Source organism: Oncorhynchus mykiss, chromosome 17 (assembly GCF_057628025.1).
Source record: "Oncorhynchus mykiss isolate SJ-2025 chromosome 17, ASM5762802v1, whole genome shotgun sequence".
In the NCBI taxonomy this organism is placed as follows: domain Eukaryota; kingdom Metazoa; phylum Chordata; class Actinopteri; order Salmoniformes; family Salmonidae; genus Oncorhynchus; species Oncorhynchus mykiss.
In genome coordinates this window covers 11725981-11750000 of record NC_143038.1, presented here as the reverse complement: position 1 = coordinate 11750000, position 24020 = coordinate 11725981, and the positions used below count along the sequence as shown (strand labels likewise).

Here is a 24020-nt window from a genome sequence, read left to right as displayed (position 1 = left end):
GTGTGGGTGTTCAGCCAGGTCTACCTGTACACCTTCATCTCCCTCTTCATCTACATGGTACTGTCGCTCTTCATCGCCCTCATCACCGGCGCCTACGAAACCATCAAGGTAACAACAACGGGCAACATTTTCGTCGGGCAAAAGAGCACAGATCTATGTCAAAAATACAGTAATCTCATTATAATCTGCAGGGTGATTTAATTTGAAAATGTTTGTCGACGGTGTGCGTTTTCAGAGACCACGGTACAACCAAGAGACTTTAAAGCCCTTTGTCTATGAAGGAAGTTAGAGGTCATTTCTCAAGCCATTGCTAACCAGCGTTACCGCAATATGTGTGGAAGACTATAGTATCTACTAGCAGTTACCCTGGACTTCCAGTCATTGCTCTAACGCTATTTAGCAATTGCGCTAACTCTAGTTAGCAACTTCCTTTAAACTGCACGCAGAGACATAAAAACAGTATCCGCGAGTTCATCTGATAAAGGGCTTCATTGCCAAAATCCCGAAGTATCCCTTTAAACAGACTTGAATCCAAATGAATGTAAAAGAGCACTGTATAATAACATTCATGTTCACAGCTCATAGCGGTACAAACAGAAGCCAATTACAAACAACTACACCTAATGAAAGCCAACCGATCACAATACACACTGTGGATGCTTCCCAAATGGCTCCCTATTCCCTACATAGTGCACTACATAGGGAATAGGGTGCCATTTGAGATGCAGAGAGTGAGCAACCTAAACATGGATGCCTGTCTCCTGTCCTGTCCCTCCAGCACCAAACCCAGGAGCCCTACCGCATTACGGACCTGCACGCCTTCATCGCAGAGTGCACTGACACGCCCAGCTCGGGGATGTACCGGGGCCTCGAGACCTCGCCCTGCTCCTTCTTCTGCTGCTGTGACAGGTGGGTCAAAGGGCATAGGTCAAGACTGAATGTAGAGTTCAAGGCCGGGTTCAGAAACCACCCTCCAGCTCCTAACCTCTTCAGTGTTTGCCGATCTGAAGGAGTCAGATGGGTGTAAGTTGATGGATGTTCCTCTGTAGAATGATTAGCAGTAGATGCCACTTCAATGACCAGACAATAACAGATGAATTCACTGTTATCCTTTCTATCATGGTTGAGAGACGTTTACGTTTTTACGTTGTATGCCCGGTTTCTTCCCTCAGAACGACAACATACGAGGATGTCCTTTTGGTGAACTGACTGGGATGGGGTGTCTGTACCTACAGCGCTCTCTGCTGGCCGGAGCGCCACACTGCATCCAGATTTTCATTGTCCTTACCATCAAATCTAGGTCATGCATGAGCACTTACTTGAATGAGGAGCCTCAGTTCAACCGTATACAGACAGAGGACTATGAGCTGAAGGCCTAATCTTTTTTTGATTGGATTCATTGGCCAGACCTCCTGCATTGTGTGAATGTTATAGGGATGTTGCCTGGATGTTACACAGTAACATACAGCTCAACACAGCATTCCCCACACAGAAAGAGAACAACAGTATTTTACCAAAAATCTGGATATTTGCACAATCCATACTTGCTGAGGACCATAGTGCAATGTGAAATGTCTTGTTAGCACTAATGCTAACGTTTAGCTGCTTTTAATTGTTTTACATGGGTTTTTAGGTGTTCAGTAAGCTGCACAAGGGACAAGAACTGGACAGAGCATGTTTTTTTTTCTATCAGAAGTTCTGGTTATCTATGAAGGGGATGACAATGACATGCATACTTCATACTAGGCCAGAGACTGCTCTGGAGCAGCATTCTCACTGTCCATAAAAGGAGAGGGCACTTAAGCCCAAGTCACATGACTCACCCAAGAACATCATTGCCCTGTCATGAGGCGCAAGCCCAGCAAGAACTGCTGAGAGCAAGGCTGGCTTCGCCGCAGTGCATTGTGGTCACCACCGCTGCTCTCAAGTGTGCAAGTACATTGAACTTAAACCCTGCACTGTGCCTGGACCCAATGGCTCACTCAATAGCCTTAACCTTTGCTCAGATGTACAAATCTCCTGCCTAATAGGCCGTGTTTAGACAGGCAGTCCAATTCGGATCTTTTTTTCCACTAATTGGTTTTTTGACCATCACATCTGATCTTTTTCAGAGTTGATCCGTTTTGGTTTAAAAATAAATACAGATAAGTAGAAATAAGATAAGAATTGAGCTTCCTGTCCAAACGCAGCCATTGTATTTCAGAGTTTAAGACCGATCAGTTAAAAAACCTGTACTCACACCCGGGTGCTGGTTCTGGTCTCCAGGAACAATATCCATAGAATTGTTCTATAGTTTAAGTTGGACACAGAAAGAGATGCAGTGCATCATCTCAATCACACCTACAGTACCAGTAGTTTCAGTAGGTGTTAATCCGATGGCACAGCAAACAGGGTAAACGTCAGCGCTATTGTTGATTTGTACGTGTCAAGTTGTACACTGTACATGTCCTGTTCACGATGCACAAATGATGCTGCTTCATCAGAGTTCATTTGGAAGGGGACCCGTAGTGAATTAGTCAAATCCACTCCAAGTCTCACAAAGACCCACTAACACAATACCCACCATGCCACAACATTCCGGTCGCAATGGTAATGTGACTTTCCAATTTTGCCTGACCTGAATGTAACTTCCTTAAATGAGGAAACTACATGATTGGAAAATGGAGAGTTCATCTATCTTTTGGGGGGGTGAATTTTTTTAAAGGCCTAAACTCCAGTCATGGACAATATGGATGGAGAACTGCAGATTGTATCCGACTGGTCTAAAGAACAAAGACTGCCTGCGAGTAACGAGGAGAGGATAACGAGCAGGCAGGACAGCTAAACGAGGCCAGAGGGATGGGGTATTTGCGAGCACTGCAGTAATGCCTGTTATGTTGACCCAGAAGAATGCTCTCACATATGTTTCGTTCCCATTCTGTTGTATGCCTCATAATGATGCCTAGTTTAAAACTAGCCAATTGCTTTGTCCTAGTGAAAGTTTAAATTATTTTGTTGTTTTTTTCAAATGTTGGGTTGTTTCGGTATCTAGAGAGAAACGCCTAAGGGGAGTGTGGTCTTCAGGTTCAGACTCCAGAAAGTGGTCATGAATTGAGCTTTGTACTCCAATCACTATTGAAGAAGAAAAAATCATATATTTTTTAATATGTTATAGGCCTGCTTCCATTACGGTCCCTAGCTACTTCTAAAAGTGAACCTTTTGCCGTTTTGATAGATTCCAAAGAACCAAGGTGTAGGCAAAGTTATATGGGAGTATAACCTCCCAAATAGTCTAAAAGCAGAGCTTTCACCATATCCATTCTTTAGGATCTGAGAACACCAAAGGGCTGGAGGCTACGAGAAGTGGCTAGGGGCCGAAATGGTACAGGGCCATAGCCTGTCTGCCGGTTAGTGAGGAGTCATGTAGCTCTTATTTGAATGGTCATATAATACATTTAAATTAAATGTATGTTCTTAACTAAGCAGTACACAAACAGGATTTGTTTTTGGCCTTGCGTTTGTATATTGTAGTATTAGACACTTAGATGTCCTGTTTTTTTTTTTAATGTTGATTGTACTTGAACATTGTTTTGAGTATGTTGGATCTCTGTGCCACACTCGGTATGATGCCAAACCACTGATGATTAAATGCCTGTTTGTTCACCTGGCTGGAAATACTTTGGAGAAGAAGGAGGTGGCAAATGCTTTGGGCTGCATCCCAATTCTCCACCCTTTTCTCGAAGTCTGCACTTGCATGCATCAATGGATTTAAAAGCAATGGATTGGTGTAATCGTTGGCGAGAGGGAATTTCCTCTTGTTAAGTCTGTGACGGGAAGTGTGCAAATGCAATTATTTTTTTTAAATGTGAAGAATCAGGACGCATCAATACTTTGGTTCCTTCACCACTTGATTTAGATCCAAACAATGCCGGTCAAATTGTCTACTGTGTGACGGAAAATCACGAGTTTACCACAGGATGTAATTACCTGAAGTTACCAGAAGGGGGAATACGGGCTTTTGCACCCCTCAGACTCGGACAATAACATCCTAAAGGAGGAGAATTGTTTATTAGGTAGACAGAGACAATAGGGATCTAATACAACTGAAGACTAAATTATAGTATTATAGTACAACAAATACCATAGGTACATTTACACAATTCATGTAACATTCAATATGCACAAATTCGGCACAGTCCACACAGCAAAACGGCGATGGTAGATCTCCTTACATAGAACACATGTGCCCATATCCTGGTAACACAGGACGTTGGTGGCACCTTAATTGGGGAGAACGGGGCTCGTGGTAATGTTTGGACTGGATTTAGTGGAATGGTATCAAACACATGTTTTTGATGCCATTCCATTTGCTCCGTCCCGGCCATTATTATGAGGCGTCCTCCCCTCAGCAGCCTCCACTGCTAATGTACCTTTCCTAAGCAGCCTTTGGCGGCTGATGCAGCACATCATTCCTTCCAGTCCACTAAACCGAATATCATCATCCATTATGTACTGTCCTGGCTGCCCATCCTTTAGCTGAGCTCTTGGCCCATGTCCATCTCAGTGACTCATTCTTTGTTCTTGCACTCTAATAGTCTGCTGGGTGTGTCCACTGTGTATGTGCACACCACTTGATGCTGGCGATGAGTTTTCTTATTTTTCTCCACACCAAATACAAACACACACATACGAACAACGACTTACAGACGCACACAAGCGACGACGACTATCTCCTCTGCCAGACCCGCGTGGTCTCGCCTCCGTCCCTAGTGCCTGCATTATTGTTTGTCACTTGGCCTTAAATTGTACCAATTAGATTTTGTTTCTAAATAGTTCAAAAATAAATCATTCGAATTCTCCCTTGTGTTAATGATGGCGGATTGATTGTGATTGATTTCCACGTTTTTGAGTATACGTTTTTTTCAAGACGAGAAGAGAATCCCGCCCATTGTGGATCTCACCACACCCCCATATTGTTTTTCCATTTAACCTTTACAGGTTATTTTCATTGAAATACGCATTTTGCACTAGAGACCTGTAATGACCTGTGGATATGCTTGTAGTTGTTACATGGTGCCCTCAATACATCATGACTACTCCGGGGTAATGGTCTACAATCTACAGTTTCAACGGGTCGGTAAAGTGTGGTGTTTGAGTCTGCGGCGTTGTTATTTCTATGGTATTTCATTTGTCGTTTGATAATGTGTTCCAGTGTGTCAAAGGTGGCCTCACGTTTCCCGACTGCCGAACAACGATGACCGAGAGAAGCTACTGTAGTAAAGGGGTGATGCGCTAGGCTTCCATGATCTTTTGAGATGAGGTTCCCTCTAACTGTTGTCTTGGTGGACCAAATACTTCGTACCCAGGCCAGAAATGTACCACCATGACACTTTTCTTCAGCATGTGTGTGTGTGTGTGTGTGTGTGTGTGTGTGTGTGTGTGTGTGTGTGTGTGTGTGTGTGTGTGTGTGTGTGTGTGTGTGTGTGTGTGTGTGTGTGTGTGTGTGTGTGTGTGTGTGTGTGTGTGTGTGTGTGTGTGTGTGTGTGTGTGTGCTGGTCTATTTGTCTCTGTATATCTGCCGGTCTCTCTGTCTGTCTGTTAGCCTCTCTGTATGTGTGTGGGCTGCATGGTTGTTTGCTCTGTGCCATGGGCAGCGTATGCAGCTGTACACGGAGCTGCAGACACAAAGTATGTCCGGGACTAGTGTTGTTTTGGCAGATGGGTAAAACAACAAGACCACACTGGAAGACTGTGGGCCAATAAGACAAACAGTGGGATGAAAGAAACCCCTTTGGTTGAACAATTAATCCCTGTTCCATTGCCACAGGCTTTCCCATAGAGACCAATACTGAGCCACACCCTTATAGGACAACATGACAGAGCATTGAGGTGGGTGGGCAGAACCAGGAAGTGACTGGATTTAGTTGTTTTACTAACAACCCAATTAAGGATCTTAGTTTGCGGCCGAATACACACACACATACTATAAAAGCTACGGCGTCAGGGAGAGGCTCTTGGTTCCCCATTCTCTGCAATAGGCCCTATATGATAGGTAAGGCTGACAGGCTGCAGATGTAACAATTAGCAAAGCCCTGTGATTAGCTGAGACAGACAGAGGGGTTAGACAAACAGAACTGTCCGTATGAGTCACCCGCTTCCACACACACTATAATGAGGTGAGGTAAACACACACACACACACTGTAAGAAAGGCAGTTTGGATGGTGAGGATCCCTATGTCTACATCTTTCACAACACTAGTCCAGAGTGAATACATCATGTCTGTTTCCAGTCTAACCCTCTCCTCTCCTGGCACTGTGAGTTGGGACTTTTCTTTGCCCAAAGCCTCCTCTTTCATTCGTTCTTCTTTGTCGTCTTGCTGTATAACAAACCAGTTGATGTCCGATGTCTTGGCCCGATTCAGTCTCTTTCAATCTTCTTCTGTCAATCTCATAGTCTTTGTATGTTCCCCGTCTTTGCATTGATTCCTATTGTAAAGCCAGCAGCTGCAACTGAGGGAACAGAAGCAAGCTGCCACTCCCATTGTGGGCAGTCAGTGCCATGCAGCAAAGTAGCTGAGGCTGTATATCTTCATAAGCGCCATAAACAGATGCACCTTATCGTCGCTGTCTGATGAAAACATCACCAGAACAGAAGCTTTTCAGGGAATGTATAAAATGACCATATTTTCCCATTAACGAACATACAACTATTAAACTTCATTTGAATAAATGTTGATGGTCCTAGAGTTCTGAAATGTTCAGAGCACGTTGAGTTACTGCTTTGCAAAAAAAAGAGTTACAAAGTTTATCGGACAGTGACGTTATGCTAATAAATAAGACATAACCAGGACTGTGAATAATGCCTTTCTCAGTTGAATAAATATGCCTATTCTTCATTGATATCAAGAAACTATCAATTGCATTCAAATCGATTTATGAACCAACTGAAACTTTGACAGACTACTGTGTGTACATACTTATGTAGCCTAGCCTATGTGTTTTGCCTTACAGGCATCCAGTGTAGGCCTGCAGTAGTTTAAATATTAACCATGCAGCTGGATTTTGGAAGTTCATACACGAGAGTATGAGTGAGGGGGTGAGTGAGGGGGTGAGGGATGGGGCAAGGCACTCTCGCACACAGAAAATAAAAGGAGGGGCAGTGGTTTAGCATATGACATCATCCCTATTTTAAATAGAGCTCAGGCCATGTTCTTCATTGGTTCCTAGCTGGAGAAATCGATTTTTTTTTGGAGGGGGGCATGCTTCTCCTTCAATTTCACCCTCGCTCGACTATGTGGTAACTCCACTCATTCGATTCTTCATCTTCAGAGTGGTCTGCTTCTGTGGTCCAAAGAACGTTACTAAAGGAGGGATGCACGTCGTTTGAACAAGTCAATTGAATCTACAGCTTCATTGTGAAGCTTGACAGTGAAGGGAGCCAGCTGCACGTTTGAGTGTTTGTCCTCTAAATTTCCAACGTCTGCGTCGACATATTTGGTCTGTTTTTGTCCAGCCAGCGAGGAAGTAGCCTTAAAAAGGAGTAGCCTACGACGGTCCCTGAAAGAATTTGGGGAAACGCTGCGAAGCGTGCCTCGACTTTCTTACGGTGAGTGGGAATTGATAGATTGTAGCACGAGCCAGCAAATGTCTTGCAAAAACCAATTTATTGGCTACATTGTTGCCATTTCGGCGTATTTTATAATTTTCTGCTAATTCATGTTGGTTTCGTGTTAAACAATGGCTTCTACTTTATCCAAACAAAGCTCATGAAATTACACATATCAAACGTTCGTTGTTGAAAGCCCGTGTTTTCTAACAGAATTTGATGTGATGCCTACAACGTCGGTGGAGAGTTTGGGCGGTGGTTTCCTTTCCCTAAAACAGCCTTGTCAAGGCGCATTAGGTGACTGGACACACAACTGTATATGTAGCCTATATGTTAATTGAATCAATAATTTATTGACTAACCTCGGCACCAAACTTCCCCCTATTATGCCCCAGCTCAGACTCTCATTGTTCTGAGAATGAGGGCCCCAAATGGCTACTGCAAAACCGGGGTTAATTTACCGTTCATGATTATGTCCTGGGATTTGGGCTTCGCTAAATTCTGTGGCTCGCCGGTAAACTCTGCTCTGAAATTGCGTTTTCTAATGGAGGGCTGGTGGATCGCGATCCCATTATCGATTGATAACCCAATCGAAAGTGCCTCAACTGTTTAATTTCTATGTGTGTAGTCTAAATGTCTTTGTTGGTTACATTGCTGAATCAATATCACATTAAACACACCATTAACATCCAGCTGAAAATCTAATGTAAGCAAAATTGATAGAGAAGCATATAGGCCTGCGCCTGCCCATCACAATTTCCCTATCACAAGAAGATGTTGAGTTACTTTTTACACCAACATCACGTCAGTGAAAACGGGAGTGTCTGTCTGGCGCGTTTCGGAGATGGCTGGCTGCTAGATTATACTGCTCACCAAGATTCACATCGCTGTTTGTTTTCATACTCACCTACACATCCAGAGATATCACCCATGACAACAGACTGAGACTGGGCAGAGCTAGAGGGAGAGGTCAGAAGCATCCGATGGCTATGTGATACTGTCATCTGGGTTTTGGCTCCAAATACATATTACATAATCCCTAATGGGGCACATGCATTCCATTCCACATGCCAACGAATGCTATCCCACCTGCCCCATCTCAATGTCACTGATTGGGTGTCAACAGAAGTCTATCAAATGACACTCGAAATCTGATCAAGAATCAATCGAACAGCATCAGCCTGGTCGTGTCTGCTGTTGTCATCAATTGTTCTGTTTCGTATATAACAGGCCTCTGATCAAGTGTTATCTTTCACTGATAAATCTGAAAAAGTGTTAATTGTGTTAAATTGTCATTTGATTTCTTAAAGGAGACATGACTGTTTTCCTTTTGCTAATGTGGTGAATGTGATCGTGTTTGGTTTTCAAGTGTTGTTGTAGGGATATATATATCTATCTATCCGTTTCAGGGTGTTGCATTGACTGAGAGGTTACGTTGCTGCAGGGGTTTGACAGTGACACCCTCTCGCCCGCCCTGAGTGGGGAGTGCATGTCCTCGCTCAGCGGTGACCTCTCAGGCAACCCTCTGAGTGTGAATTATCACTGCAGGGGTGTGAAACCATCTCTCTCACTGATGCCTATGGCAGCCTGAGCTCCTAACAAGATCAGGGGTGTCAAACATGCAGTCAGGGAGGGGGGTCCATTATGGCCTGCGGGTGCTCTTATTATTATAATAACATATATTTTTTAAATGTACTTTAAAATGACTATAAACCAAATCAACTGTCAATTATAATGGACCTACATTCAAACAGTTTCTTGACTGTGTCCAGCTCACTAATAATCACCTACATGTCAGGGTGCATTGACAATTCCGGAAACTATAGACGGAGGACAATATTTAGCTTATTTTTAAATAATACATATTCTGTGGCCTGCCGGACCTCATTGAAGACCAAATGCGGCCCCCCTGGGGGAAAATGACTTTGATACCCCGGTTTAAGATAATACCACTTCCCCTTTACGGTCGCCACTTCCTCTGTCCTCATCCTAAACCTCTGCAGTGTCAAGTCTAAATAGACTAGAGGTTGGTAGTCAGTGACCTAGAGTCTAGTTTCAATTATGGGCTCTTTTGGCATAGAGGAACTATATCACACTACGTCAATAAGGGGGGGGGGGGGGATTCAGGGGACTCTCCCAACAAATCTCAGGGAGGACATAACAAAACGTTGCAATTCAAAACCAAAGTTTTCAGGTAAAACCTTTGCAGTGGTTTTGCAGGTAGTTGATGCGTTGGACTAGTAACCCGAAAGGTTGCAAGATCGAATCCCCGAGCTGACCAGGTAAAAAACCTGTCGTTCTGCCCCTGAACAAGGCAGTTAACCCACTGTTCCTATGCCGTCATCGATAAATAAGAATTTGTTCTTAACTGACTTGCCTAGTTAAATAAAGGTTTTAAAAATAATAATCTCTGATCTCCATTAGAGGTCGACCGATTTAATCGGAATGGCCAATTTTCAAGTTTTCATAACAATCGGATAACGGTATTTTTGGGCGCCAATTTAAAAACAAATAATAAATGTATACCCTTTATTTAACTAGGCAAGTCACTAAAGAACACATTCTTATTTTCAATGACTGCCTAGGAACGGTGGGTTAACTGCCTTGTTCAGGGGCAGAATGACAGATTTTCACCTTGTCAGCTCGGGGGACCCAATCTTGCAACCTTACAGTTAACTAGTCCAACGCAATAACGACCTGCCTCTCTCTCTCTCGTTGCACTCCACAAGGAGACTGCCTGTTACGCGAATGCAGTAAGCCAAGGTAAGTTGCTAGCTAGCATTAAACTTATCTTATAACAAACAATCATAATCACTAGTTAACTACACATGGTTGATATTACTATATTATCTAGCGTGTTCTGTGTTGCATATAATCTGTCTGAGCATACAAGTATCTGACTGAGCGGTGGTAGGCAGAAGCAGGCGCGTAAACATTCATTCAAACAGCACTTTCCTGCGTTTTGCCAGCAGATCTTTGTTGTGCGCCAAGCATTGCGCTGTTTATGACTTCAAGCCTATCAACTCCCAAGATGAGGCTGGTGTAACCGAAGTGAAATGGCTAGCTAGTTAGTGCGCACTAATAGCGTTTCAAACGTCACTTGCTCTGATCCTTCTAGTAGTTATTCCCCTTACTCTGCATGGGTAACGCTGCTTCGAGGGTAGCTGTTGTCGTTGTTGCTGGTTCGAGCCCAGGGAGGAGCGAGGAGAGGGACGGAAGCTATACTGTTACACTGGCAATACTAAAGTGCCTATAAGAACATCTAATAGTCAAAGGTTAATGATATACAAATGGTATAGAGGGAAATAGTCCTATAATTCCTATAATAACTACAACCTAAAACTACTTACCTGGGAATATTGAAGACTCGTGTTAAAAGGAACCACCAGCTTTCATATGGTCTCATGTTCTGAGCAAGGAACTTAAACGTTCGCTTTCTTGCATGGCACATATTGCACTTTTACTTCTCCAACACTGTTTCTGCATAATTTAAACCAAATTGAACATGTTTATTTATTTATTTGAGGCTAAATTGATTTTATTGATGTATTATATTAAGTTAAAATAAGTGTTCATTCAGTATTGTTGTAATTGTCATTATTACAAAACCATTTTTTTAAAAAAATCGGCTGATTCATCAGTATCGGCCTTTTTGGTCCTCCAATTATCGGTATCGGCGTTGAAAAATCATAATCGTTCGACCTCTAATCTCCATCTTGCTATTCAGTATTTTATGAAAGCGGATAAAGTATTGACAGTTTCCCTATGCCAGAAAAATACCCTAGTTACTGCTTTTGTCTATGGTTGGGTTGACGAGACTACCCTACGTGCAGGTTTAAGATCAGTATTACCAACCCTAAAATCATTCTTATTGCTGTAGTTATTGAAAGAGAACTGACCTTAGTTCAGCCTCGTAGAACTAACGTTCTCTCGATGAGTCATGTAACGGGATTGGCAACCAACTGGTCTTGGAATGTAAATGCACTGGTGCACTTCAAATGGTTCCTCTCCTGTATTCTGGACGCCCTTGTTAGTCAGCATGGTGCCCTATGGGGCAGCTGCAGTTGTCTATTTTCTATTTTAGGTAAGACTCACAGAAATCCAGGTGGTTGGCATTGCATTGTTTCCGATCGTGTCACCGGGACATCTGCTTAAATTGGATACAGCTGTAAAACTCTGCAGGTCAGTATCTGAGTTATTTTGTTGGGCGCCTTCAACAAATTCACTTAAATAATGGTCTTGGGAGTGCGCGTGTCATGGCTTTCCACTTGTATGGTTGCTAATGCATCCTTATTTGCGCTAGTTATTGTTGGGGCCATGTGAATGCATCAATGCAACAGCTGCTGAGATATTACGCAATGCATGTCAAGGTCACTGGGCTCAAATCCATTTTCTTTGCCCTGCATAGTGAGCAGATGATATACTACCTAATTACACACCCTGACGGGACTAGCTATCAACTGCCATAAAATCCCTCAATTTGCTGCATTACGTATGGCACACATCTGCTGTGAAATACTATTACAGTAGGTTTCATCATGCATTCTCTTGCTGGTTTCTATGGCGTCTCAGTAAGTCGTCCCCAAATATAGGGAGTAGGGTGCTTTTTGGGACACGGTCTCCAGTCTGGAAGGGCTCCTGCCGGCTGTCCCACGGGAAGCTGTGGTTGGTTGTGCTGCTGTAGCGCTTGCCACTGTGGTGGTCTGTGCCTTGGCATTCAGCGTTCTCTTTATTAGCCACGAAGCAATGGACACGCACTGCTTTTGGACTCTGTGGCTGCCAGATCCGTTGTGTTCTGGTCTGACCTTGATGCCTGCTCAAGAAACTATTAAGTCCACTTAGTTAATATTTTTCCAGTGAGGCCTCATTCAAATCTATTCACGCCGTATCCCTCCCGATAGGCTTTAGCCATATCTGGTTTGTTTTAATGGGGTGCTTTGGGACAAGGTTTGATTTGTGGTTAGGCGTTGACCCCAAGGTTTGAGGTGTGTGTATGACGGCCCTTGCTGTCTGTGTGTTGTGGCTGGTTTTGCTCTGATCTGCCTCTTGACCCATGAGTAACCTATGTCTGTGTGTTCAGTAATAGAGGCATGGTGTGTGTGCCCCCAAGTGTGTGGCAGGCGCAATGGGATCAGTCCATCTGGCCTGGGCTCACCCTGGCTGCTCATAGCTCTGGTAACTGATCTGGCCCTGAGGCAGCAGCACCACAGAGCACAGCTACTTTCCACTATTGACTTACTTCCTGATCCCCAGAGAGAAGCAGCCCTGTAGCCATCCCACTGTAAGCCTCACCCTCCCCATCCCTCCAAAGCCTGGTGTCCCTGGTCTGTCATGGCTTTATCTCAATTAGTCTTTCAGTGATTCCCTGCAACCTATCCCCTTGCCTCCTTCGCAAACCCTTCAGACCTTCTCCAATGGGGTTTGAGAAGATGTGAGGAATCAAGGATTTATACATTTAGAGCCCTAGTGTCCCAGGTCTGGTTGTTCTCATGGGATTTTTGTCAAAACCAAGCGTGCCAGCTGATACCCCTGTCCCCCTGCCCTGGCTAAACTAATCCATACGCCCCTCTATGCCCCAGGACAAAGGGGGCTCAGTGGGCACAGGGGCAGACAATGGGCCCTGTCTGTTACCTTTTAATCCTCAGATTACCCACTGACAACCAGCACACACGGCTACCCGGGGCGGCAGGGTAGCCTAGTGGTTAGAGCGTTGGACTAGTAACCGAAAGGTTGCAAGTTCATATCCCCGAGCTGACAAGGTACAAATCTGTTCTGCCCCTGTTCCTAGGCCGTCATTGAAAATAAGAATTTGTTCTTAACTGACTTGCCTAGTTAAATAAAGGTAAAAAAAAATAAAATAAAAACACACTCTGCCATCTCCCACCCTGCGGGAACATTCACACCTTGTCCTGAAGAGACCCCCAGACCAAACCTGGCTCAGTGCTGCTTTGAACCTGGTCCAGTTTAACCAGATTGTGCTAGCCTCGAATCCATTCCCCCCCCAGGCTAAATGACTAGGTTACCCCATTGTCTTAGGATTTCCCTTAACACTACCTTGTTAGGCTAGTCCATCCCATCTGACTCCTCCAAGGCTAATTGGCTACACTAACTATCCACTTAGCCTGTAGCGTGACTTGCCACAGTCTTATCCTCCTCATTATCGAGTGCTTTAACGTCACTTAGCACATCTCCATGTCCCCCTATGGAATTAATTCACATTAACGTGTGGTTTAAGTACACAGTCCAGCTAATGAATTGTTTAGCATGGCTAAGCCAAGGCTTAGTGTCCATCCTATATGTCAGGGACAGCAGCTCTGATCCTGGAGGGCTGCAGCGCAGGACACACATACTTCAGCCAAGCAATCAACTAATTCTGGTCTTTCATTACACCAGGATAGGGTTACTTCATAGGAGCTGGACTGGAACAGGAGCATGCACACACTGCAGTCCTCCATGAATTGGCGATGTCCACTACTGGTCCATAGAATAGCTTGGAAGCATCTTTGTTTTCTCTATATAGATCTATGGTCTACCCAAGTTGGCAAAGGGGCCTTGTGCCCTGGTGTCTCCAACGGGGTCTGCCCCAGCCTCATCAGTCATCCAGGAAGTGGGACTATGCAGACACCTCATACAGGTTTTTGTCTAGAGTTAACAAGCTCTGTGGTGCGCCAGCTATACATGGGGCAGGGCTTCCAGAAGACCCCCAGTGCGGAGGACACCCAGTGAGGGGTGGGGTGATGCAGGAAAAGGGCGCTTGGTGGGGTAGAGCTACCCGACCTGAGGTCGACGGGCCCTGACATTAAACATCGGGTTAAGGCCTGTTTATTCATCAATAACTAGGGTACGGGCAGGGTTCGGGTGTCACTAAATTGACCTCTATCATTTTGAAGCTGAGCCATTTGCTTGTGCTCTGCTGCGCAGTAGTCATACCTGACTAGGATCATAACGATGTTCCTTGCGTTTTGTCAGAGTTTACAGTTAACTGCTCTAATGTCTCTTCATTGAGCAGAGCAGCCCAACTGGAGCCCTTGCTATGGTTACTCACTGACTCCGAGTGCAGGGAGCTTGTGACAGATGGAGAGTAGCAGCAAAAAGGTTTACTAATGGAGGAAGTCATTTCTGATTTTGGGCTGGGCCTTAACCTTGGCAGAAACAATAGGGCCTGAATGTCTTGGGCATGGTTAGGGTTTGGGGGGCTTAAAATGCATGCCTGTGCAGGGCTCCAGTAGGGGGTCCCATGTTTTGGATTGTACCCTAAGACATTTAATGCTGGCTGGCTTGGGGATCCTGTGTGTGTTGTTTTTGATTAGCCATGGAGGGATTTGGTAGGCCATTTTTGTGATTTTATTTGTCATTGACAGGTTTTATGCTTCAATTCTGTCTCCAACTGAAATGAGCACTACCTCTTCAGTGTATTGCCAGATGAGATGCCATGGGCTTTAGTTACGAGCGATGGCATGAGCTCATATTCCCACTGAGTAATTCCATTCCACTGAGTCCATTGTGCCAGTGGATCTGGTTAAACGGAAGGGTAAAGGTTAGTAAGCTATCTTCTATGGGAGAGTTTCTCCTGTTGCGATGCCTCATAGGAGATCAGCACCCTGCCCTCACCCTCAAGTCACTGTGAAAAGACTGCCACCATAGGGTGTGCATGGGAAGGCAGCGGTGCATAGCTTCATTGGGAGAGCCCACAGTAGGGTGTGTGCGTTGTCCAACATCGCCTGTTTTTGTTACGGAGTGGCTGCGGATCTGGCTTTTTCAGGATCTTTAGTCTACAGCACTAAAATATTCTGTGCCTGTATATATTCTCTACGCTTGGAGAAGAGGCTACTCAGTCGATGCATATGTAACAATTGCTAAACACTATGGGCTACTGTGTGTTTAAGCTTAAACTATTGGCTCAGTTAGGTTCGCTACTGGAGCAATAGGGAGAAATGAAAACCCCACCACTAGATAATTTAGGGAAAGAATGCCGGCTTGTATTTTGTAAATAAAAACACTGACAAAAAAATGAATCACCTTGAGTAAATATTGATATGTGAAATTTGTACAACGAGCTCAATATGAAATGCATCAACAGTACAACAGACTTAGATATCGGCCTATAGTTTACTAGGGTGCACCCAACTCTGAGGGTCTCTCAGATTTCAAAGTTGAAATGGCAATACAATAAACATGAATCCACATAAAACACAAACCAATTCACAAATATTAACATAAACCACCATAAGATGGAATCAAATGTGCGTGACTGAGCCGATCAATAAACACTGTAAGGTGTTTAAGTGTAGCATGTGCTTATAACAATCCCACTGCAATGTATGATGCAATGATGCCTTGCAAGAGAAATCCTACCACACCTTAGTATGGTGCAAATTCGGTGTTCTCCAAGGAAAATAAATCTTCACATGCAAATCTTCATTGATGTCCTGGGTTCGGGCGGCTCGCCATCCTTGGTGGAACTGAACCCATACTCCAAAAAAACTGACCTGTTTTACAAACAGGATCACATTTATTTACATATACACTGCACAAAAAAATAAAGGGAACACTAAAATAACACATCCTAGATCTGAATGAATGAAATATTCTTATTAAATCCTTTTTTCTTTACATAGTTGAATGTGCTGACAACAAAATCACACACAAATTATCAATGGAAATCAAATTTATCAACCCATGGAGGTCTGGATTTGGAGTCACACTCAAAATTAAAGTGGAAAACCACACTACAGGCTGATCCAACTTTGATGTAATGTCCTTAAAACAAGTCACAATGAGGCACAGTAGTGTGTGTGGTCTCCACGTGCCTGTATGACCTCCCTACAACACCTGGGCATGCTCCTGATGAGGTGGCGGACGGTCTCCTGAGGGATCTCCTCCCAGACTTGGACTAAAGCATCCGCCAACTCCTGGACAGTCTGTGGTGCAACGTGGCGTTGGTGGATGGAGCGAGACATGATGTCCCAGATGTGCTCAATTGGATTCAGGTCTGGGGAACGGGCGGGGGCCAGTCCATAGCATCAATGCCTTCCTCTTGCAGGAACTGCTGACACACTCCAGCCACATGAGGTCTAGCATTGTCTTGCATTAGGAGGAACCCAGGGCCAACCGCACCAGCATATGGTCTCACAAGGGGTCTGAGGATCTCATCTTGGAACCTAATGGCAGTCAGGCTACCTCTGGCGAGAACATGGAGGGCTGTGCGGCCCCCCAAAGAAATGCCACCCCACACCATGACTGACCCACCGCCAAACCGGTCATGCTGGAGGATGTTGCAGGCAGCAGAACGTTCTCCACGGCGTCTCCAGACTGTCACATCTGTCACATGTGCTCAGTGTGAACCTGCTTTCATCTGTGAAGAGCACAGGGCGCCAGTGGCGATTTAGCCAATCTTGGTGTTCTCTGGCAAATGCCAAACATCCTGCACAGTGTTGGGCTGTGAGCACAACCCCCCACCTGTGGACGTCGGGCCCTCATACCACCCTCATGGAGTCTGTTTCTGACCGTTTGAGCAGACACATGCACATTTGTGGCCTGCTGGAGGTCATTTTGCAGGGCTCTGGCAGTGCTCCTCCTTGCACAAAGGTGGAGGTAGCAGTCCTGTTGCTGGGTTGTTGCCCTCCACGTCTCCTGATGTACTGGCCTGTCTCCTGGTAGCGCCTCCATGCTCTGAACACTACGCTGACAGACACAGCAAACCTCCTTGCCACAGCTCGCATTGATGTTCCATCCTGGATGAGCTGCACTACCTGAGCCACTTGTGTGGGTTGTAGACTCCGTCTCATGCTACCACTAGAGTGAAAGCACCGCCAGCATTCAAAACTGACCAAAACATCAGCCAGGAAGCATAGGAACTGAGAAGTGGTCTGTGGTCACCACCTGCAGAACCACTCCTTTATTGGGGGTGTCTTGCTAATTGCCTATAATTTCCAAGTGTTGTCTATTCCATTTGTACAACAGCATGTGACATTTATTGTCAATCAGTGTTGCTTCCTAAGTGGACAGTTTGATTTCACAGAAGTGTGATTGACTTGGAGTTTCATTGTTGTTTAAGGGTTCCCTTTATTTTTGAGCAGTGTATATACACATACCATGAGTACCTTCTTATATAACCATTAATATAGTGTTAGATTCAATCTCTTACAGGAATAAGAAGATAAAACTTACTCAAAATGCTTTACACTTTAACTACAGCACCAGACTCATGTGGACTGAACAATAGACTAACTAGCCCGGGAAAATGAAAAGTACTAGTGCTTACACCTACATGTAATTTCTTATAAAGTCATCTAAAACATAAGTGTACCAAAAATGGATTATGATACAGGTTAATCACTTTTTATAAAAGTGTAAAAACTAAAATAGTTTGCCATGCATGATCACTAACGTTTGCTATTTCAATTGATCGTTAACTGAGCTAGCCTTACACGGAACCCAAACCGGCTGCGTGTGCGCCATCGTGCATAAATGTATTTTGTCCCCCCACACCAAATGAGATCATGACACGCAGGTTAAAATATCAAAACAAACTCTGAACCAATTATATTAATTTGGGGACGAGTCAAAAAGCATGAAATATTTATGGAAATTTGCAGTTGCTAGCAAAATTGTCCTTGGATATCAACATTTGTTATTTTACCTGAAATGCACAAGGTTCCTCTACTCCACCAATTAATCCACACACAATGGTCAACCGACTGGTTTCTAGTCATCTCTCCTCCTTCCAGGCTTTTTATTTTCTTGACTTATATATATATATATATATATTTATATTGGCAACTTTCATAAATTACGTGCATTACCGCCACCGACTTATTTCATTTTTCACTCACCCATGTGGGTATAACCAACCATATGTTCTCATATTCTGAGCAAGGAACTTAAACGTTAGCTTTTTTACATGGCACATATTACTTCTCCAACACTTTTGTTTTTGCATTATTTAAACCAAATTGAACATGTTTATTTATGAGGCTAAATTTATTTTATTGATTTATATTTAAGTTAAAATAAGTGTTAATTCAGTATTGTTGTAATTGTCATTATTACAAATAAAATAAACATCGGCCGATTAATCGGCTTTCTTGGTCCTCCAATAATCGGTATCGGCGTAAAAAATCATAATCGGTCGACCTCTAGTTGGGATGTGAACAAGCCGCCCCCCCCCCCCCCCCCCCCCAATTCGGTCTGCTGAGGACGTCACTCGCACACTTTGGCACTTACGACCCCTACCCTTCTCATACCCTGCCTACTAGCCTATATAGAGCCCACTGTGGCCTCCATATAGGATCTTATCATAATCTCATGCTGCACTTGGCACTAGTGAGCCCAAGGTAATTTAGGCCTATTAAAGGTCCAATGCTAACATTATTTTTTTTATCTCAAATCATTTCTGGGTAACAATTAATTAAAAAAAATATATATATTATTATTATAACGGATGGCTTCTTAGAAAAGAGCTATTGGTCTAATTCATTTTCTGATGTCACCAGGCAGGCCAAACTCCATCCCAGGCAGAAATTTCAGGCCGTCTTTTCAAGCAGTTCTTAGAATAAAAGGGCATAATTTTCACAATTTCACAGTATTATTCTAAGCTCAGTGTCGGGCTGTATCACTGCCTGGTACGGCTACTGCTCCGCCCATAACCGTAAGGCTCTCCAGAGGGTAGTGAGGTCTGCACAGCGCATCACCGGGTTCATCCTTGGGAGCAATTTCCAAATGCCTGAAGGTACCATGTTCATCTGTACAAACAATAGTACGTGAGTATAAACAGCATGGGACCACGCAGCCGTCATACAGCTCAGGAAGGAGACGTGTTCTGTCTCCTAGAAATGAACGTACTTTGGTGCGAAAAGTACAAATCAATCCCAGAACAGCAAAGGACCTCGTGACGATGCTGGAGGAAACGGGTACAAAAGTATCTATATCCACAGTAAAACGAGTCCTATATCAACAACCTGAAAGGCCGCTCAGCAAGGAAGAAGTCACTGCTCCAAAACCGCAATAAAAAAGCCAGACTAGGGTTTGCAACTGCACATGGGGACAAAGATTCGTACTCTTTGGACAAATGTCCTCTGGTCTCATGGAACAAAAATATAATTATTTGGCCATAATGACCATCGTTATGTTTAGAGTTAAAACCTCTTGATACTAGCCATCCCGGATCCGGGATCGTAAATACAGCCTCAATTCCATTACCATAATGCAACGTTAACTATTCATGAAAATCGCAAATGAAATAAATATGCTAGCTCTCAAGCTTAGCCTTTTGTTAACAACACTGTCATCTCAGATTTTCAAAATATTCTTTTCAACCATAGCAAAACAAGCATTTGTGTAAGAGTATTGATAGCTAGCGTAGCATTTAGCGTAGCATTCAGTGGGCAACATTTTCACAAAAACACAAAGCATTCAAATAACATAATTTACCTTTGAAGAACTTTGGATGTTTTCAATGAGGAGACTCAGTTTGATAGCAAATGTTCAGTTTTTCCAAAAATATTCTTTGTATGAGAAATCGCTCTGTTTTGTTCATCGTGTTTGGCTACCAAAAAACCCAGAAAATTCAGTCATCAAAACGCCAAACTTTTTTCCAAATTAACTCCATAATATCGACTGAAACATGGCAAACGTTGTTTAGAATCAATCCTCAAGGTGTTTTTCACATATCTCTTCGATGATATATCGTTCGTGGAAGTCTGCTTTCTCCTCTGAATCCACATGGAAGAATACTTGCACCTGGAGATTACGCACCAATTTCGACGCAGGACACCAGGCGGACACCTGGTAAATGTGGTCTCTTATGGTCAATCTTCCAATGATATGCCTACAAATACGTCACAATGCTGCAAACACCTTGGGGAAACGACAAAGTGTAGGCTCATTCCTTGTGCATTCACAGCCATATAAGGAGACAATGGAAAACAGCGCCTCCAAAATTTTGCTCACTTCCTGTTTGAAGTTTCATCTTGGTTTCGCCTGTAGCATCAGTTCTGTGGCACTCACAGATAATATCTTTGCAGTTTTGGAAACGTCAGTGTTTTCTTTCCAAAGCTGTCAATTATATGCATAGTCGAGCATCTTTTCGTGACAAAATATCTTGTTTAAAACGGGAATGTTTTTCATCCAAAAATGAAATACTGCCCCTAGAGTTTCAACAGGTTAACAGGGGAGGCTTGCAAGCCGAAGGACACCATCCCAACCATGAAGAGTGGGGGTGGCAGCATCATGTTGTGGGGTGCTTTGCTGTAGGAGGGACTGGTGCACTTCACAAAGGAGGTGGCATTATGAGGAAGGACAATTTATGTGGATTCAATATATCCACATCTCAAGACATCAGTCAGGAAGTTAAAGCTTAGTTGCAAATTGGTCTTCCAAATGGACAATGACACCAAGCATACTTCCAAAGTTGTGGAAAATGGCTTAAAGACAACGAAGGTATTGGAGTGGCCACAAAGCCCTGACCCAATCCATAAAAAAATTGTGGGAAGAACTAAAAAAAACATGTGTGAGCAAGGAGGCCTACAAACCTGACTCGGTTACACCAGCTCTGTCAGGAGGAAAGGGCCGATATTCACCCAACTTGTGGAAGTCTACCTGAAATGTTTGACCCAAGTTTTTTTTTAAATGCAATGCTACCAAATACTAATTGAGTGTATGTAAACTTCTGACCCATTAGGAATGTGATGAAAGAAATAAAAGCTGAAATAAATCATTCTCTCCTATTAAGCTGACATTCCACATTCTTAAAATAAAGTGGTGATCCTAACTGACCTAAGATGGGGACTTTTTACTCGGGTTAAATGTCAGGAATTGTGAAACTGAGTTTAAATGTATTTGGCTAAGGTGTACGTAAACTTCCGACTTCCATCCCCGTCCACAACCAAAGCCTCCTTGAAGGTAACATTGCTCACTGTTGCCCCTAGTGGCTGGTTTCCACGTCATCTCCCGACATCCTCAGACATGGATGTACGTCGAATACCGACTTGCATCACTAGTGACCTGCCTGGTTTGCCTTTTGTTGATTTGCTGTATTTTCAAAATTGAGAGCAGGGACTCCTATGACAACAGCATATTTTCATTTAGTTGAGAAGGAAGGAGACAGCCATGCAACTGAGTTGAGAACTGAGCTGGGCTCATATGCTCAGCAGAGCCTCTTGTCATTATGCTGTGAGTAATGACTATCTTGTGTTGGTGGATTTCATTATGAGATTGGATCTTTCTGCGTGCCATGTCTTCTGAGTGCTCTGGTGATGCAGCAGAACTCTGCAACACTGCCTTATATGGGCAGACGAAGCAACAGTCTCTTACGCTCTCTCCACACCCCACAAACACTTCACCCCATCCCTCGCTCTTCCACCACCAATCCTAAGAGTTCATTCAACTTCCCCCTCTTACTAAATATATTTGCTCCCTCGTTGGACAGGCTGGCAGTCTAGATAAGCAGGGAAAGCCAGAACTGGCCTAACTAAAAAAAAAAAAATTCCCCTCTGTGGATATGAAGTATTTAGGAGCATGTGTTCTCATGCAGTTGGTAGGTTAATGACTTGGGTCATTCATTAGGCAGTCAACTGAAGAAAATGGTCTGACAAGGGGAAGGATTACCTGAACCAGCATTTCTTATTGGTCCAGTTTTTGTTTTCCATTGCAAAATGCTTTGCTAAAATGTTCCTAATGAAGATGACCCTGGTGTATCTGCTTTGGTCAAAATGCGTTGTAACTTCTGGTGAACTTGGTCAGTTGTTGACTTTGACTAGTGACTGCCCCTTTCCTGTCTGCAGGGAACTGGTCCAATAATGAAGTTCTATGTAGGAAACCCCCTTCCCTAATAAACCCCTCCTTCTCCAATACTCTGTTCTCCTACAAAACTCTGGTCTTTCTAAAGCCTCTCCACTCACTTTCCTGTCATACCCCTTTACACACACACACACACACACACACACACTGAATGAAGCCTGTGTTTCCTTTGGCCAGAGCTCCAGTACTTTGGAGGCCTCCGCATAGCAAGGCCTCACTCAGTCAGACAGCAGTCCATTAATGAATAACCAGAGACTGAGGCCCCTGTTTGTCGAGCACCCATGGCGCTATACAGCTCAGTTACACCATAGTCTCTACCATCCAGGCCCAGTTTAGCCTAGCTAGAAGATGTTGTGTTCAATGCTCAATTGGGTTGTCTTTGTCAGGCACAGGGGCAGTCAGGGAAGGTTGGTCACAGACACAGGGTTTGCTTTGGAAGTGTAGTCTAAAATGGAGGTCTATTGTCCACAGTCTTGTAGTCAAAGATGATGCAAGTACTCTGTACGGCACAGTGGAATCAGAAGAATGATTAATCTGGTAGACCGTCCCCTGCGCTCTCTCACACAACGTGTATATACTGAACAAAGATTTGACTGAGTCACAGTTCATATAATAAATTAGGCCCTAATCTATGGATTTCACAGGAATGGGAATACAGATGTGCGTCTGTTGGTCTCAGATAAAGTAGTGGTGTGAATCAGGAAACCAGTCGGTATCTGGTGTCACCACGATTTTCCTCATGCAGTGCGACACCTCTCCTTCGCGTAGTTGAGCTGGCTGTTGATCGTGTGCTGTGGAATGTTGTCCCACTCCCCTTCAATGGCTGTGCGAAGTTGCTGGATATCGGTGGGAACTGGAACACACTGATGATCCGAAGCATCCCAAACAAAACTCTGGTAACACCTGTGGTGGACATTCCTACATTCAACATGCCAATTGCACACTCCCTAAAAACTGGAGACATCTGGCCCTTTATCACCCCCAGCACAAGGTGCACCTGTGTAATGATCATGCTGTTTAATCAGCTTCTTTTTATGCCACACCTGTCAGGTGGATGGATTATCTTGGCAAAAGAGAAATGCTCACTAACAGGGATGTAAACAAATTTGTGCCCAAATATTTGAGAAATGAGCTTTTTGTGCATATGGCAAATGTCTGGGTTGTTTTATTTCAGCTCATGAAACATGGGACCAACTCTTCAGTGTATATATTCGTACACACCCTTCCTGTGACAGCTGTTTATAGGCTTTTACCCTGAGGAGCCTGACGGGCAGAGCTGGAATGTGGACGGGGTGGCTCGGCTCACCGACAGACACCCTGGCCCAAGCCCTCCCCGGGCATTCCAGCACATGTGCACACGACACTGGGCCTCAACCTCAAACCTTTAGGGCAGATTTATCATTGAAACACCCCTCATATTTCCCCTCTGCACTCTCCCCGTTCACCTCCCTCTGTGAGCTAGCAGAGAGCAGAATCTATTTTTCACCTGTGGTTAAGACTGTTATGACACTAAGCTGACATCAGTAACACACCCAACCTCCATCCCAACCCTTGCTCCTTTTTCTATTTCGTTCTCCCTGTAGTCTGACTGCATTTCCAACCCACTCTCAACACAGATAAATCCCCCTCTGTTTG

The 24020-nt window shown here is 44.0% G+C and overlaps 2 protein-coding genes across 4 annotated transcripts in view; both read left to right on the top strand.

Moving 5' to 3' along the window:
* Positions 1-3642, top strand: part of LOC110493683 (mucolipin-1) — a 16951-nt gene extending 13309 nt beyond the window's left edge. For both annotated transcript variants that reach the window (XM_036949678.2, XM_036949679.2), the window contains exons 12-14: positions 1-108; positions 779-909; positions 1173-3642. The exon at positions 1-108 is cut by the window's left edge and continues 99 nt beyond it. In XM_036949678.2, the coding sequence (XP_036805573.1) occupies positions 1-108; positions 779-909; positions 1173-1209 (276 nt within the window). In that variant the 3' untranslated portion in view covers positions 1210-3642. The remainder of the gene's footprint in view (positions 109-778; positions 910-1172) is intronic.
* A 3442-nt stretch (positions 3643-7084) lies between these two features.
* prr36a (proline rich 36a) overlaps positions 7085-24020 on the top strand; it is a 46526-nt gene continuing 29590 nt past the window's right edge. For both annotated transcript variants that reach the window (XM_036949676.2, XM_036949677.2), the window contains exon 1: positions 7085-7586. The gene's annotated coding sequence lies outside the window, so the exon portion shown is untranslated. The remainder of the gene's footprint in view (positions 7587-24020) is intronic.